Source organism: Schistocerca americana, chromosome 3 (assembly GCF_021461395.2).
Source record: "Schistocerca americana isolate TAMUIC-IGC-003095 chromosome 3, iqSchAmer2.1, whole genome shotgun sequence".
In the NCBI taxonomy this organism is placed as follows: domain Eukaryota; kingdom Metazoa; phylum Arthropoda; class Insecta; order Orthoptera; family Acrididae; genus Schistocerca; species Schistocerca americana.
The window spans coordinates 251,489,574-251,508,685 of NC_060121.1; the positions used below are offsets into that span (position 1 = coordinate 251,489,574).

At 43.6% G+C, this 19,112-nt stretch overlaps 1 protein-coding gene across 1 annotated transcript in view; it reads right to left on the reverse strand.

The window, feature by feature from the left end:
- Positions 1–19,112, reverse strand: part of LOC124606266 (endothelin-converting enzyme homolog) — a 630,503-nt gene that overhangs the window by 24,879 nt on the left and 586,512 nt on the right. The window contains exons 13-14 of the mRNA XM_047138244.1: positions 12,997–13,264; positions 10,159–10,254 (exon numbers count right to left, since the gene is read on the reverse strand). Coding sequence (XP_046994200.1) covers positions 10,159–10,254; positions 12,997–13,264 — 364 coding nt within the window. The remainder of the gene's footprint in view (positions 1–10,158; positions 10,255–12,996; positions 13,265–19,112) is intronic.

The window sequence follows — 19,112 nt, forward strand, 5'->3', positions numbered from 1 at the left end:
TAGTCCCAGTCTTCAAGAAGGGTCGTCGAGCAGATGCGCAAAACTATAGACCTGTATCTCTGACGTCGATCTGTTGTAGAATTTTAGAACATGTTTTCTGCTCGCATATCATGTTGTTTCTGGAAACCCAGAATCTACTCTGTAGGAATTAACATGGATTCCAGAAACAGTGATTGTGTGAGACCCAACTTGCTTTATTTGTTCATGAGACACAGAAAATATTAGATACAGGCTCCCAGGTAGATGACATTTCCCTTGACTTCCAGAAGGCGTTCGATACAGTTCCGCACTGTTGCCTGATAAACAAAGTAAGAGCCTACGGAATATCAGACCAGCTGTGTGACTGGATTGAAGAGTTTTTAGCAAACAGAACACAGCATGTTGTTCTCAATGGAGAGACGTCTACAGACGTTAAAGTAACCTCTGGCGTGCCACAGGGGAGTGTTATGGGACCATTGCTTTTCACAATATATATAAATGACCTAGTAGATAGTGTCAGAAGTTCCATGCGGCTTTTCGCGAATGATGCTGTAGTATACAGAGAAGTTGCAGCATTAGAAAATTGCAGTGAAATGCAGGAAGATCTGCAGCAGACAGGCACTTGGTGCAGGGAGTGGCAACTGACCCTCAACATAGACAAATGTAATGTATTGCGAATACATAGAAAGAAGGATCCTTTATTGTATGATTATATGATAGTGGAACAAACACTGGTAGCAGTTACTTCTGTAAAATGTCTTGGAGTACGCGTGCGGAATGATTTGAAGTGGAATGATCATATAAAATTAATTGTCGGTAAGGCGGGTACCAGGTTGAGATTCATTGGGAGAGTCCTTCGAAAATGTAGTCCATCAACAAAGGGGGTGGCTTACAAAACACTCGTTCGACCTATACTTGAGTATGCTCATCATGTGGGATCTGTACCAAGTTGGGTTGACGGAGGAGATAGAGAAGATCCAAAGAAGAGCGGTGTGTTTCGTCACAGGGTTATTTGGTAAGTGTGATAGCGTTACGGAGATGTTTAGCAAACTCAAGTGGCAGACTCTGCAAGAGAGGCGCTCTGCATCGCGGTGTAGCTTGCTGTCCAGGTTTCGAGAGGATGCGTTTCTGGATGAGGTATCGAATATATTTCTTCCCCCTACTTATACCTCCTGAGGAGACCACAAATGTAAAATTTGAGAGATTCGAGCACGCACGGAGGCTTTCCGGCAGTCGTTCTTCCCGCGAACAATATGCGACTAGAACAGGAAAGGGAGGTAATGACAGTGGTACGTAAACTGCCCTCCGCCACACACCGTTGGGTGGCTTGCAGATTATAAATGTAGATGTAGATGTAGATCACACTTTTCCGACTGTATAAGCGCCTTCCTTTTGGTGTCTTTTTGGCGCTGGCCATTTTCCAGCGATTCCTGGAGCAGCTTACACAGCCTATCCCCGCCTATGTGAATTATCTGGATGATATCTTGGTCACCAGGTGTTCCCGCCAGGAACATTTGCAAAACCTCAGCACCTTACTTCTTCACGCTCTGCAATCTGCTGGTTTACGCTGTCGTCTGGACAAGTGTTGTTGTCTTCCCCCCCCTCCTTCCGCTTACACATTGATTCAACCGCCAGGATGCACTGGACGGTCTGCCTCTTATGGCTGCCCACATTGCTGTGGCTACATGCCACAACCCCGTCTTGTGGCAGGTTCTCCACTACATGGTCCACGGGTGGCCCTCCTATGTTATTTGTCGGATGCAGTCCAATTTCAGCACCTAACACCACCTGTCCCACAGGCTCTCCGTGGTAAATTATGTCCTCCTGATGCCCACGGAGTCGGATACCCATCGGGTGGTAATCCCTCCGGACTTGTGGCTTCAGGTGCTCAGTTTGTTACACCGTGGGCACTGGGGTATGTCCCATATGGAAGTATTGGCTCACCGGCACGTGTATTGGCCTGGCATCGATGGCAACATTGAGTGCCTGGTCCGTAGGTGCACTGTCTGTGTGCGTCACCCCCTTAGTCGTTTGCACCCTGGCCTGTGCCTCGCCAGCCCTGGGATCGCATCCATAATCCAGTTTTTGGGGTCCATGTGGTTACTCATCATTGATGCCTACTCCAAATACCCATATATTGCCCGCATGGCATCCACCACCATGGAGGCTACTCTCACAGGCTTGGCCCAGGTTCTCACAATTGGGGGCCTGCCATACACGTTGGTCTCCGATAATGGTCTCCAATTCATGTCATCCTCCTTCCACGACTTCTGTCAGGCCAACGGTATCAAACATATCCGTAGTCCCCCTTTCCACCCTTCGTCCAACGGCGTGGCGGAGAGGCTTGTCCGCACTTTTAAACACAAGTTGACAAAGGTGGTCAACACGTCTCCAACCACGTCAGACCTCACCCTCACCTCTTCCCATATCTCCTTCGGGTGTGGACGTGGTCCTCAAGTCGCCATCCCTGACCCCGGTTGCCATCTCCCCGCGGGCCTGCTGCCAGCCCTCTCTGCCCCTGGTTGGATCGGCGGCTCCCTCCCCTGCTCTGGACTCTGGATCGGCTCTCATGGATACCTCGTGCTTCCCTTCCTCCCCGCCAATAGCGGTTGATGAGCCCAGCTCCTCTCCCCACTGCCGTCCACCTCGGCACCGTATTGGGCATTTCCGCCCCTACACCGAAGTTTTAGAGGGGAGGGACCTGGTACCACACACCACGGAATTTGAATTCCCGCCAGATATCATGGATGTTGAAGACCCCTAGAGGTCTCTGCACCATCGGGCCATTAGCTGTGGCGGTGTCCGCGTCCTGGCCCAAATTTAGTGCGAGGGCACCACAGTGGCAGAGTATTTAAGCGCCTGCCTCACGCTCAGCCAGCGAGTCTAATTGTTGCATGAGTCTTGACACATCGCCTCGACAACATACAGCGTGTTTACCATTCTTTGTTTTCATTACTAGTGGACGTCTTGGATTTGTTTGGTTGGTTCTGTCACTCCATTGCTTCTTGCGTGTTGTTGTCCTAAGGTCTCTCTCCATCGTCCATCGTCGTTTCGTGTTTGTCCTTTCCATTTGTTCACGGGCCGCTCTCCATTTTGGTCCCGCCACACTTTCTCGGCCACCCCACAATCGGAATGGTCGCGGTTACAACAAAGAAGATCTTTTTGTTGAAATCTTGAACCTATAGCAGTCTTTTTGTTATGCTTGTCTGGAACTCAACATCTCCTCTATATGGTGAGTAGCACTCATCGTTTCAGTAATATTGTTTTCAATAGTCCAAGATGCTGCACAACCCTACTGCAATCAAATATCCCACAAAGTGGTTACTTTTCATCAAGTTGGCAGGAAATGGAAGTTTCCATGAGAAGTGTTTCATTATCAAGACTCTTGGAAATCAGTGAAGTTCTTCCAAGCTCTTTTACAACCTTTTATATATAAAAGAGGCACGCTTCCTCAAACAGCTTCCATTGTTGCTTTATTAAAACACTTTGACACAAGGATTACTTTTCTTAAGACACTTTCAGGAGAACTAGTCCTTTATGATCTCTTTGAAGGTTGGCTTTGTGCTGACAAACCAAGTTTATATCTATATATCATTGGATTCCAACAAGGGCTTATGAGCAGTGCACTTAAATGAAGCTCAATGTGTTTGCGTAAGCTTGATATAACTGCAATGTAACAAGAGTCCTTTCATCTGGACAGCAATGATAATTTTGCCTCAAACCCACTCAAGTATTGAATGCATTGCTCATCTCAAGGTTGAGAGGCAGTTGTCTCCCCACATACCCTTTTTTTTTTCAAATTCAAGAAACCTCACAGTTCCTGTACTCAACGCCAGAACCATATGAGACTTTTTGTGCATTCATCATATGGTACCACCAAACAGGGAATATTAACTTAAGTAACATGCCAAATACAGAATGAATTATCCTCCTCACTAACAGTCTTATTAGCTACAACCCAATAAACACAGTTCACATTATGATGCTCTAAAAAGTAATTTAATAACAGACATGCAGTCTCAAAATTTCAATGACAGTGAAACTGTCAAGATTGAAACTGAATACTGGACGAAGTGTGTACCTTAAACCTCTTGCCTTCGTACTGACTAACTTATCCAGGTACGTCTCGTGGCCCACGTAACAGTTTTAGTCTGTTGGCAACTCTCTCCTACCTTCTAAACTCTGCAGAGGTTTTCTTGTATTCACTGCAGGAACAGCACCACAAGGAGATGTGGAATTACAGAGAATGGCTTAGTGCTGGCATGTGTGCGAGTCCAGCAAGGTGTGCAGGGGAAACATGTGGAGTTCAGAAAGTAAAACTGATGTATTGAGAGACAGACGCTATTAGCCATAACTGAATTGTTCATTTGATAAAGAATAAATTTTTGACAACATAATTTAACTGGATTGACAAAAATGTATTCACCAAGTGCTGGCAGAACACACACACACAACCTTCTTTTATGTGTACATTCTGCTGCTGCTGCTGCTTGGTGAGTAGACAGTTTATCTATCTAATTAAATCATTTGGTAAAGAGCATCACCCACAAAAAATGGGGGGTTCAGATTCGTGTAACAGTCCAGGACACACATTAAATTGCTGGAGAGTTACATGAGAGTCTACATCCAGCTCCAGAGTGAAAGATACACCTCCACTTAAAGTCGCGTCCCAGGGAACCTCTCATGAGAGATCACATGAAATAAAACCAGAAAAGATTATCTAAATTAAAGGTTCCATAAAATAATATCTTTAAGTAAATAATAAAATATTGCTAAAGGAAAATGTAGATGTGATCAGGAACATCATGGTGAAATCAACTGAATAATTTTCTTGAACAATTTATTAACGCAGTTGTGGAAGTCACATACTGAATTAAAAGCCACTAGAAGATTCAATAAGGCATATTTTTTAAAATTGTTTTACTTTACACTTTTTTAATAAAGTTATATGCAAAGAAATGTTTTGCAAACTAACACATAAAAAGCTACTAGTAAAATGTCTGAAGTACGTGTGAATTTGGAAAAACAGTTATGGTTGGTTGGTTGTTCTAAAAGAGGGGGGGGAAGGCACCAAACTACCTAATAAAAACAATGCCAAGGAGTGAGATTAAAACGGACAAGACATAGAACACAAAACGGGAAGAAAGGAAAAACCACAAGAACGAAAGAAAGGCAATGAACCCTAAAAGAAACAAAAGAGGACAAGAAAACAATAGAGACACTAGAAAAAGAAGAGAGTAAAACAACAAAGCAGATTACAGTGGCTGGCCAACCACGAGAATAAAAAGGAGAAGCCAGCCACTCTGCAACACATTAAAACTTCCACCCTAAAAGCAAGGTGGAGGACACAGAGGGAGAAAGGACATGCACTAAAACCAACATATAAGTATAGAAGTATAGAACCCAGTCTCATGGATAAAACTTAAAATTAAAGCTGCTGCTGAGGCATCGTTGCCCAACACTGAAGGTCGGGAGGTGGGAAAGTTAAAAGTTCGTTGAAGAGTGGATAAAAGTGGGCAGTCCAGCAAGAAGTGGATGACTGTCATTTGGGAGTCACAGCAACACAGAGGTGGGTCCTCATGACAGAGTAGGTGACCATGCGTTAGCCGCATATGGCCAGCGCGGAGCTGGCAGAGGACAACTGATTCCCTGCAAGAGGACCGCATGGAAGACCTCCACACATTCGTCGTTTCCTTCACGATACGCAACTTGTTGTGCATACTGTTATACCATTCTGTCTCCCACAGCCTGAAAACCCTGTAGCATAATACGGAACACAGGCTAGCTTCAGAGATGCCCATCTCCAGAAGCAGTTTCCGCGTCGCCTGTTTGACAAGACTGTCGGCAAGTTCGTCGCCTGGGATTCCGTGTCCAGGGGTCCACACAAACACCACTGAAAAACGGGACCATTCCAGGGCATAGATGGACCCCTGGATGGATGCTACCAGAGGGTAGCGAGTGTAGCACTGGTTGATAGCTTGTAGGCTGCTCAATGAGTCAGTACACAGCAGAAATGACGCACCAAGGCATGGTCAGATGTGCTCAAGAGCATGAGATATGGCTGCCAGCTCTGCAGTGAAAACACTTCAGCCATCTGGCAAGGAGTTCTGTTCAATGTGTCCTCCATGAACATATGGAAAGCCTACGTGACCATCAGCCATCGAGCCATCAGTGTAAACCACTTTAAAGCCCCGGAATATGTCAAGAATCGGGAGGAAGTGACAGGGGAGAGCCGCAGTGTTACCGAAGTCTTTAGGGCCTCGTGAAAGGTCCAGACGAAGTTGCAGCCGAGGCATACACCATGGAGGCATACGTCATCAGACCGCAAGCAGAGGTGGTAAAAGGAAGGGCTCCAGTTCGGAGAGAAAGGAGTGCACGCAAACCGCAATCGTTAGCCCCAACCTGGGCCGCCAATGCTGGAGATGGACTGCCGCAGACGGGAAAAGGAGACAGTAAACTGGATGCTCAGGAGAACTATGAATGTGTGCAACGTAACTGGCGAGCAGTTGTGCACGTCTGATCTGCAATGGAGGGACCCCAGCCTCCACCAGTACGTTGGTCACCGCACTCGTCCTAAAAGGTTCTGGCGCTAGTTGAACCCCACAGTGGTGCACAGGGTCGAGTAAATGCAATGCTGAGGGTGCTGCTGAACCATAAACCAGACTCCCATAGTCAATTTGGGACTGGACAAGGGCTCTGTAGAGCCATAGCAATGTAGAGTGATCTGCACCCCAATTGGTGTTGCTCAGGCAAAGGAGGGCATTGAGGTGCTGCCAGAACTTCTGCTTGAGCTGATGAAGATGAGGAAGCCATGACAATTGAGCATCAAAAACCAGTCCTAAGAATTGATATGTCTCCACTACAGTGAGTGAATAGTCATGAAGGTAAGGTTCTGGATCCAGATGAACAGTACGACGCCGACAGAAGTGCACGACACGCGACTTTGTACCTGAAAACTCGAAGACTTGGACTAGAGCCCATGACTGTGCCTTGTGGATGGCTCCCTGTAGGCGATGTTCAGCAACACCAGTACAGGAGCAGCAGTACGAAATGCAGAAGTCATCTGCATACAGAGAAGGTGAAACGGAGGGCCAGACAGCTGCTGCTAGACCATTAATGGCCACTAAAAAGAGAGAGACACTGAACACAGGGCCCTACAGGACTCCAGTCTCCTGGATATGGATGGAACATGGGAGGCACCAACTTGGACACAGAAAGTACGGAGCAACAGGACGTTTTCGATAAAAATCGGGAGCGAGCCCCGGAGATCCCCCCCCTACAATCTGGCAAGGATATGATGTCGCCAGATCATGTCATATGCTTTACGTAAGTCAAAAAAGACAGCAACCAGGTGTTGCCATCTGGAAAAGGCTGTTCAGATGGCAGACTTGAGGGACACAAGATTATCAGTGGTAGAGCGACCTTTGCGGAAGCCGCCTTGACATGGAGCCAGTAGGCACGGGACTCCAGGACTCAGCCCAACCGCCGACATACCATACATTCCAGCAGCTTACAAAGAACATTGGTGAGGCTGATGGGCTGATAGCTATCCATATCAAGTGGGTTTTTACCAGGTTTGAGCACCAGAATGATGGTGCTCTCCGACCATTGCAATGGAAAGACACCATCGCACAAGCTCCAGTTGAAGATGATGAGGAGATGTCACTCGTAGTGAGATAAGAGATGTTTAATCATCTGGCTGTGGATCCGATCAGGCCCACAAGCTGTGTCGGGACAACGTGCGCAGGCCCTGAGGAGCTCCCACTCTATAAGTGGGGCGTTATAGGATTCACTGTGGTGTGTAGTGAACCAGAGGACATTCCCTTCCAGCTGCCATTTGTGAGTGTGAAAGGCTGGGGAGTAATTCCCTGATGCAGAGGCTCGAGCACACTGCTCGGCAATTGCGTTTGCGTCGGTAGATAACACGACATTTATGGTAACACCAGGAACACCTGTTGGGGGTATGGTACCCGAAAAGACGTTTGGTCTTTGCTCAGACTTGGGAGGGCGACGTATGGCACCCAATGGATGAGACATATCTCTCCAAACATTCCTGATTCCGTCATCTGATAATCTGGTGAAGGCGGGCACGGAGCCGCTTAAAGGCTATGAGGTGCTCCAGGGAAGGGTGCCGCTTATGGTGCTGTAGAGCTCGCTGACATTGCTTCAGTGATTTCTGGTGACTACTAAGGGACTGCCTTACGCCTCGGGCACCCTGAAACGTGAGGGATCGCGTTTTCTGCTGCAGTAACAACTGTTGTAGTCACCTGCTCAACTATCACATCGATGTTACCACGTGAGGATGAGTGTGAAGCCCTACGACCAGCTGCTTTTGGGCTCTTCAGCCACTGGTGGGTGTCATTTTTCCCACCAGCAGAAACCTGGGAAGGGAGTGGCCCAAGGGACCCCTTCCTAGCGAGGGAAGCAAAAGAAGACTTATGCTTCTCTGGTTTAGAAGTGGGGACGGACGTTCCCGATGGTTGGGGTGGGGGTGGGGGGTGGGGGGTTTTGCTCCCAAAGTATGTGGTGCAGGAGCAACTGGGACGGAAATGGCCCCCCACCTTCAAGGGGCGGGTGTAGTCTTCTGGCTCTGAGAGGTGACTGGGGTTGGCGGAGCTGATGGTGCCAGAAGTGTTGTAGCGGTGGCATTAGACGATGTCATACGCACAAGATGCAGGCATTCAAATTTTCTCTTAGCCTCAGTGTAGGTCAGTCGGTCTAGGGTCTTGTACTCCTCGATTTTCCTTTCTTTCTGGAGAATCCTGCAGTCTGGCGAGCAAGGTGAATGGTGCTCTCCGCAGTTGACACAGATGGGAGGCGGGGCAATGGAGTATTGGGATGTGATGGGCATCTGCAATCTCGAGATGTGACACTGGAAGTATAGCGGGAAGACATACAGCTGAACTTCCAACACTTAAAGCGCCGCATCGGGGGAGGGATATAGGGCTTTACATCACAGCAGTAGACCATCACCTTGACCTTCTTGGGCAATGTATCACCCTCAAAGGCCAAGATGAAGGCACCGGTGGCAACCTGATTATCCTTGGTGGACACGCAGGACGAAATGTACACCTCGCACTCTAAATTGGTGCGCAGCTTGTCGTCAGGCTGCAAAAGCAGGTCCCTGTGAAATATGATACCCTGTACCATATTTAAGCTTTTATGGGGCATGATATTTACAGAAACATCCCCCACCTTGTCACAAGTGGATAATGCCCGTGACTGGGCAGAGGATGCTGTTTTGATCAAGACACCCAGATCTCATTTTGGACAAGCCCTCCACCTCCTCAAACTTGTCCTCTAAATGCTCAACAAGAAACTGAGGCTTCATTGTCATGAAAGATTCCCCATCAGCTATCGAACATACAAGGTACCGGGCCAAATAAGATCCGCTGCCATCCTTAGCCTGATATTCCTCCCATGGTGTGGCCAGGGAGGGGAACGATTTGAAGTCATACTTCAGTGCACTGAATTGACCTCGTGAATGTTTAGAGACGGTTGGTGTTTCACCAATAGCAAGAGATGATGGACTACGATTCATCGCGTGTCATCTGCCCTGATGCCACCCACTCCGACCAGGGGCCCTCCCCGCAGGTGCCACCCAGCCGCAGCAAAGGCCACCTGGCAGGATGACCATTGCTGAGAGTCCCGATGCCCCAGGGGATGGGCATCTACCCCTTGGCAAATGTGGAGAGTTAACGGTGTAGGCATCAGCAGAGAGATCCCTGTGTGGTCAGTGGGCTACAACCAACAGAGTACAAGGTGGCCCCACCACAACAGACCGGCTACCGTGCTGGATATCAGGTGCAAAGAAGTCCATGGTCATTGTCAACGCAGAATGCGACACTGCATAGTGCTTGGTGGAAAACGTACACAGGAAGGTGTCCTTGCCCAAGAGATGGAGAATGGGCAGGACGATGTAAAAGTGGGCTAAAGCTCTCAGTGCACAATGGACACAATGCACCATGTAAGGCGCCCTTCCCCAATTGGCTTGTTCTTCGGAAAAATTTTGGAGAATGGAGGTCAAACCCTACAGGGGACCATCACATAAGCCCAAAACATGTGAGACTCCCTTTAGTCACCTCTTAAGACAGGCAGGAATACCTCGGGCCTATTCTAATCCCCAGACCCACAGGGGGGAAAAACAGTTATGAATACAGAAAAAGCTGTTCTCCTTACCTGAGCATAGGACACAAAAAATAACTGTTCACTTTCATAATCCTCCAAAGCTGGCTGATGGATATGCGGATCCTTAGATGTAATTTCAGTTAAAGCCTGTAATTAAAAAAGTAAACAAAGATTACACACTAAAAGGGCACAATTTCATAACTGAATGGATGTCAAACATTATTTCACTTAATGTTTTAGCTATTATATTACAATAGATCAGTCACATAATTTCACAAACATATCTTTGAAGTACTTCTCAAAAAAAAATTCCGACAAATGTATAAATGGTAATTACAAAGAAACTGCATAGACTTATGACTACAATGGGTCCTGCACAATATATATAGAGATAGCATGAATGAACCACTTTGCAATTTTACTTTTGAAATACTAATAGGATATGATACCTGATTAATAAATGCTGCTGTTTTCAATAAACCAGAATGAAGCTTTACAAGATTCACTTATTTACCAGACCAGTAATATTTTGCTTTTCTGTCATTTTTACTGGCTTTCATGGATCATATGGACAACTGTGCACGGGAACTGCTTTCATCCATGAGGTAAAACTGTAATCAACCTGAAGGTTGGTTTAAGCAGTACAGTGCTTTGCTAGGAATTACTATGATGTGAAGTTGTGCTTGAATGTAGGTGTTTGTAATAAAAGTTCATAACTGAAATATTGACATTATGCATACAGGATGTTCAGAAATTCCCATTACAAACTTCTTGGGCTTGCAAAGGGGACTGAGTAAACAATATTTTGAACTGGAACCCATGTTCAAAAATGTACCATTTCTGTGATATAGCTGTCTGAAAACATGTTTACTCGGTACGTATGCAACAAGGTAGTTATAGTGGGGGGGGGGGGGGGGGGCACCGTGCTTATGTCGAATTGGCTGATGTCATTTGACATCTATCCTACCTCTCTGCCCTGGTTCAAGCTCCACTGACATGTGAGTGTTAGGGTAATGTGGTTGAGTTCATGTTTGCAGAATACACCGACATGATCCTTCTGTATGGCAAAGCCCATGATAAAGGAAGAGCTGCTTGCAGCCTACATCAAGATTGTTATCCACAACACCTGACTCCATCAAACACCCTTTTTGCCAAAATTACACAACAGCTTCAAGAATTTTTTTGGTTTTTAATGAGTGGAACTGAAGAACAAGTCATGTACCAAGTCACATGTAATAAATTATCCATAAAAGTGGTTGTGTTACCAACATATTTTCAAATGGCTGTAGCACAGAAACGGTATGTTTCTGGAAATGGGTTCCAATTCAAAATATTATCTACGCAATCCAGTTTGCAAGTCCTATAAGTTTATAATGGGAATTTATGTACTCCCTGTATACCTCAGCAAGGTAATTTATCTTCAAATTATAGGTCAATATTAAACTGAAAGTCTTTTTTAACATTAAATATGTAAACAGTGTTATTTAATAGTGGTCTAATATTCACAAAAAGTAGGTGGAGTACAAAGAGTTGCTAACTTGAAATTACTTCAAACATAGTTATATTGTCAAAAGGAAAAATTACTGCTGTTATTTTACAGCAACAGAAATAGTCCTAGGTCCAGATGTAAATGTTTTAATATTATTGCTTTAGAGTGACAGTAGTCAATTTTCAAGACTGACAGTAAGTGGCAGGGATTTTAAAAACATTTTCCTCAGGTTTTCATATAATTTTGCCATTAAGTATTTGTTAATTAATTTTTATTATATACTTTCATTTGCAGTAAATCTGCTTTATAAATTTTATAAAATAAAGTTACTTCCCTGTTGTATAAATCACCACACTGTGGAACCAGTGGGTGGTTAGAAAATTTTGCTACTATCAGAGATACAAAACTGGGCGGTAGGTAAAAAAACTTTACCTTTGTTTTATAGGATGGTAAAACAGTCAAACAATTCATTACTTGGGGGAGAAAAAATTGAATTAATGTCTTAGTGCCCATATTCACCTGATATATTATCTAACTACTTTTTTTTTGTTCTCTTATGTCACATAAAGAATTCACAAGCACCAATTTTCATCACCTCAAGAAACTGCTGAATTCTTCCAAAACCATGTTGTGGTACCAACATCAAAGTAGAAAAAAATGTTTTCAGAAGCATTTCAACACATCTGAAAGTCTCTATATTTTAATGACTGGTATTATGAGAAAGAGTAAAAATATTCTGAGAAACAATAAAACAATTTTTTTCAAAAGGAAACCCCACCCCCCCACACACACACACAGGGCTTCAGGAATTCCCTAGACCCATAAAAAGGTTATATGATGGATTTTTATGAAAAATATACATATCTAAAGAATAGCAAGACACTATCTGCATAATCTTTAAAAAATATTTTGAGCAAATCTTAACAGCATAGTTACATTATTTTTTTAAAAATCTTTAAATGTGTACGTTTATAGACAGCTTGAATTCTATATGTAACAAGAAAAGTTTACAGAAAAAAGGAGAAGAAGGAAAAAGGAATGTGTGATCTATAGAAAAACTGTAGGTGCAATTTTAATAACCATCAGGAAGGGAGTCAAAGAATTAGCCAGAATCCGTAAGTCACAATTTCTGTTATTGCAGATGAATAAAAGCTGAAGTTACTTTTTCCAAGTTCTTGGAAAGGTATACGAACTTACTTCATGCTTGAAGTACAGGAAATACCTGTTCAGTACAGTAATCTTTCTACAATATGACATTACAATTTATGAGGCATTCTCTTTTATTAAAATTTTCACACACACTACAAGAAATAGCATTAATACTGTGCAGTTCAATTACCAAAAATGCTCAGCTCACTTTTCAATGAATGACAGTTAGATCACATAATAAAAATACATACTTCGAAAGCACTTCTCACAGCAGAAACTTCAATGGTTGTTGTCAGGGCAGTTCTATTGGCAAGCATATCATCAGCACCTGCAACTTGTGCAGAAACTTTCATCACACAGGCAACTGGATCGGCCACTGCCTGCACAAGTTGATCCACTTCAGGATTGTATGGCAGCAACAGAGACCCTCCAGCTGTGTGGAGAGCTCCCCAGGGAGAGATGACACCCCACACTATTCCACGAGATATCTGCACTCCCAGTCGGCCATAGAGAACAGACCTGCAATACACAAAGAGGTAATAATGGAACATATTGTGATACATATCGTTATACTCTGAAACAGTGGATCAAATTTGTCTCCATGTAATGGGTAAATTCCACATAGTCAAACAGGTAAGTTATTCAGATGATTATGAAGAATATATTTTGGGATGGGGAGGGGGTGGGAGTGCACATTCCACAACAATGAAGTCTTGAGGAATCACTATGATGAGCTAAAAGTTATTAAAATTGGCAAAACATTTAAGAACATATTTTAAGACAGTCATGTTCAAAAACATTAGGTAAAAAAAGTAAAGATATTTAAAACAACAAAAATGAGGGGCCCAGGAATTACTGTACGCGATATAAACTTTTTATTGTCAATCTTGCAACAAAATCAGCCACTTCCAAGTAATATCCTCAAATAGTGACACACACATTTTTTCCTGTAGTGACATGATTCCTGGAGTGAATTATTTCAGGTAGGCTATAGTCCTCTAACCAACTTCACGTAGATCTCATCTGTGCTTTGAAAACTACGTCCTTTAAACACAATTCTGAATCTGAGGCACAGGACAAATCAACTGCAAAAATTTAGGAGAACAGGCTCTATAGTTGTGCAATGCTTTGCTGTGTCACTGTGTATCAGAAGCAATGCATTAACTGCTACACTGTCATGATGCGACACTCTTTCTACCCACAGGCTCTCATAAATTCATTAACATAGTTCTTTGATCCCATATGGCCACATAATATCCACTGTTAATACACTATGGTATTCCAATTTAAGACCACAACAAATGGCACCATAGGATTGGATTGACACTTACATTTTTTTTTTTGGTGTAAGGAAACACTTTCCCAGCCCATTGTGACAACTTCACCTTTATTTTCATGTGGTAGCTGTAGACCTATGTCTCATCTCCTGTCACTTTGTTCTTCAGGAAGATATCATCAGCATTTGCACTTTCAAGTTTCTCTTGACTAACAGTGAAGTTATTCTCTGGTTATTTGTTCTTCACCAACAGATGCACGAAGTTTACAACAACATGGTTTGTGTGATGCTTGTCCTTTAAAATTGCGTGGCATTATTCTAAACTGGTGTCTCCTTTATTAGCAACCTCTTGGACCACTGACTGATAATTTCTATGGATCATCATACAAACATTCTACTCATGGTAACTATGTTCCACCTTCATCAACATGATTAACCACTTTTAGTAACACACATGCGTCATTAAGTCCTCTCTGTATGCTTGTTTGAGCAGTTCAGTTGTTACCATTAAGTATTTCCCTAGGTTCCAGCACATTTTTATATGGATACTTTCATCTTCCCATTCCTTCATCATCTTACCAGACACTTCACATGTTTGTTTCCTACAATGGGTACGAAAACAAGTTAACACACAAAAATATCACAAACAACAATATGTTGTCAGAACTTGTTGCTAGGAACGCCCAGCATTCAGCACTAAACTAACTGTAGTGGATGGTGTATTGTATCAAATGATCCCTCTCACCTCTCCCCGTCAAACGTGTGTAGCCAACTAATCTCTACACTGAGATCCTCCTTGAGAAAAAATCTCAGACAATATGCGAGGGTTGCCCAGAAAGTAATGCACTGCATCTTTTTCCTTCAAGAATTCTTTACTGAATATAATGAGAATAACACACACAAAAGACTGGTGTTTTACCTACACACCCTATTTTTCCATATAATCTCCATCCCGCTCTATAGCCTTCCTACAGGGCAAAATAAGGGCTTGTATGCCCTGTCAGTACTAATCCTTGTCGTGGTGATGGAGCCAGTGCTTCACTGTGTGAATCACCTCCTCATCATCCTCAAAATGTCTTCCATGAATGGCATCCTTTAATGGCCCAAACAAGTGGAAATCCAAGGGGGCTAGGTCACGTATGACAGCTGTGGATGGTCTCCCTGACTGCTGTAGATTGTGGAGCTCCAACGAACTGCCTTCTGATAACCTTACCCTCTGTGCCCAGCGACTAATTGTACTTCTGTCAACAGCAGGTGCTCCATAGAATTTGCACAAGTTTCTTTCTCTGCAGTCAGAAATTCAATGATGGCACTTTGTCTGTAATGTACGTCACCTACAGGTGCCATTTTGACACTGTCCTGCAGCTATGCTATCTGTCTGAAGTGATGGACACTTGGTGTGCTCACTCGGGAGACTTCAAATAATATATGCATAATGTTTTGCTTTTGTAACACTGTTTTCGGCTGAGAAAAACAAATGTGTTGCATTACTTTCTGGGTAACCCTTGTACAACAGTTTAAAAAACATGTCATGCTCATTACAGTTAGCTAAATTTGAGGACAGGTTCCCCTTTAAATTTTCAGTAAGGTTTACTGAAATATGTACACAACAAGCACCACTAGCTAGCAAGTCTCCTGGCTGAAGTAAAAAAGTCACACATAAAAGGATAATTCTCTGTATGGGACATCTAAATAGAAGCTTTCAACTACAATGATCTGTTATCCTTCATTTCCAGCCACTCTTTCTCCTGCAGACGCATATTTCTTTGGAGTTGCCTTCAAAGCAATGGCACTTTGTTCAGCTTACATGCTTGCTTATTTTCTCAGATTCCTATATAAAAATGGTACCCAGCATAATAACCTGTCTGTCCCTACTTTGGAGCTTTCATGGATGTTTTGAAGCAATTTGCCTTCAGCACAGCATACAGCTGTGCACTAAATACTATGGAAGCAGATACAGAAGATATACAGGATGGTCAGAAAAGTCTGAAACACATATAGGGACGTTGCAGAGCAGGTTGTACTAAGACATAAATATTAAGAAAAAAATTCGATGCACTAGGCTGTTTCTGAGTTATTTAGCATTGAAGTCAGCCAATCGGGTTGGCGCGTGCACAAATTCAAGTTTCAGCTAACCAAACAAAGCACTCATTGGGCAACACCGACCCTGGCAGGCCGCATGAATGGGAGCACGCGATGCTCCAATTGGCTAATTTCAATGATAAATGACTCATAAACGGTGTATAGCATCGAATTTTTTTCTTAATATTTGTTTCATTACAACTTTTCCTGCAACATTCCTATGAGTGTTTCAGACATTTTATGATTACCCTGTATTATACATACTCTGAAGTCAGTGATGTGCTAACATTAGCCTGGATTCTCATTAATTTGGCTTTTGGTTGATTGGATTCATGTTGTGAATTCTTTGCACTGCCATGTCCTCGTACCTCCAAGCTTGCCCCTGACTGTTCTTTCAGACTGTCTTCTCACCGGTTAGGTCAACACTTGGTGTTTATCACAGACGATCACTGAGACTGTAAATCAGAGTGGCCACTTCAAGACCCTGAAAAAGTAGAACTTTCAGAGCTGCATGCACTACTATGGTCAGAATGACATAAGCACGTCGGACAGTTGTATGCAACAAGGATAGCTAACATATAGGGGTTAACGTGTAGATGTTATACTGTGTGTTAACAATGTAGCATGTCCTACGCAGACTATCTAATTTTCATTGTACTGGTACAGCTAGTGCCAGATAGGGCACTATAGATCAAAACATTAGCAAATTCAAATCTGATGTTAGAAGAGGTAGGACAAATAGCAGAATCTGAGGTGTTCATTGCTGCAGTGCAATGTGTGCTCTCAGATTACTGCCATGTGGCAAAACTTGACAATTCGCAACAGCAGGAGAGGTCTCCAGCGGCAGCAATTCAGGCTTTAGTGACCATGCTGTCGAGTCAGTTGGTCAAGCATGTTAGCAGTGGGGTTCTCCTGTGTCCCAGCACCAGTTGGCTACAATTGTGGGGGACTTCTCTTGATCCCTGCAGTGTGAGTCATCTGCTGAGTTTATGGCAAGCTGTCTTGCCAAGATTGCTGGTCGTTACATGAGAGGAGACACTGTCCCTATTTCTTTCCAACTTGTCATGCCTGCTATATGCCAGAATATTTAGCAGCTGATGCAGAAAATGACTGTGAGCAGTTCCATGGAACAAAGTTCCCATACACACAATCAAGCCTGCAAGAATGTCTGCAGGTCTTCAGGCACTTCATATCATAGTGGACTCGGAGATCACTGAGTGTTGCACTAAGTTTCAGTTAGACACAGTGGCCTCAGCTGGGCAAATCAACTTAGTTACTGACAGCACTCTCAGCACACCAAGTAGTACCTCATAGTGGGCGTGGATTCTCTTGTGGAGACAACTGTTAAGTCAGAGCCAAACACAGAAAAGTGGACACCAGGTCACATTTATGGTTGTTGATTCACATTTGGCAGAAAATATTTTCAGCCTTGATGCTTTCATTCTTTTTGGATTTGAAGCAGTTCATAAAGTTAACCTCACCTCTTAGGTAGACCATATCAGAACTTGGAGGCATTGCCGCAGTCGTTTGATCAACTACTTGAAAGAGCCTGGGCCCACATAACATTGAAACCATCAGCAGTTCCTAAGTTTTGTCGAGTCTGCACCGTGCCATTTACTATGCGGGATATAGTGAAGGTGGAATTTGACAGACGGCAGAAGCTTGGAGTGGTGTCACAGGTTTCATCAAGCCAGTGGGCTATGCCCATGGTTGTGATATGGGAACTTTGTGACATTTTTCACACACACAAGCAATGAACAGAGTGAAATAGATGTTCAGCCCATGCCCCATGAGAGGAGTTGCTGGCTAAGTTGGCCAGTCGACAGTATTTTTCCAAAATTTGTCCTCAATGAGTCATACTTGCAGTTGCTGTTGGACACTGAGTCTCAGCAGATTTTGGTATTAAATACGTTTTGGGATGTACCAGTTTAACTGTTTGCCATTTCGGATAGATTCAGCTCCAGGAATATTTCTGTGTTTTCTCGAACACTTATCAAAAAAATTCTGTGCTGTGTCAACTATTTGGACAACATTTGGGTTAATTGCACCGTGAGAGAACAGCGTTTGCAAAATTTGCAGGCTGTTTTTCAGTGAGGGTTAGACAATGTAGCTTTTTTGCGTCTAGATTGCGGTGGTTTGGGCACGAGTTAAATAAGGACAGTATCATACAAATGGCAGAGTGTATTGCAGCAACAGAAGATTTGCTAGTTCCTTAGAATATTAAGGAGTTACATTCCTTTTAGGGAAAGTAAATTACTGCAAGAAATTCATTCTTCAGGCTGTTCACCTTTGTCATCCTTTAAATCAGTTTTTCAAGAAAGGAGAGAAGTTAGTGTGGTTGGAGGCAAATGAGTTAGCACTCCAGCAATTGAAAAAACACTTTTGCTCCGTGTTTGGCTGCTTTCACTCACCTAAATAAGCCATTGAATCTGACCATCAAAGCTTCTCAATGCACCTTTGGTGCTTAGTTCTCACACAGAAATTCTGATGGTTTGGAATAGCTTACTGCATTTGCCTCCTAGCCCTTGCCAGTATCATACAGAAATTACCCTCAGATTGAGAGGGAGGCACTCACAATAATATATATTGAGTAAAATAGTTCCACATTTTCTTGTATGGAATAAAGTTCCATTGTCTTACACAGTGTAAATCATTCATCTCACTGTTTGGACCCTGGCCCAAGCTCCCGAACAGAATGGCACAGCATTTACAGCAGTTGTCCTTATTTCTGAGTACTTATTCCTTTGAAATTCACTACAGGCCACCTCAGAGCATGCAAAGGCAGACACCTTGCCTTTCCTGACAAGACTTCACAGTGTGGAAAGTCATGCCAGCTCAAAGCAAGAATCCATTCTCGCGCAGAGTAATTCAAGCGATCCAGCCAGGATGATCTGGATATTTTGCTGCATGGTCAGACTCAGCGCACCAGATGTACGAGGGCATTTCAAAAAGTAAAGATACAATGGTTCGCAGTCCTTAAATAGAACATTTATTTAGAAAACGTCAGTT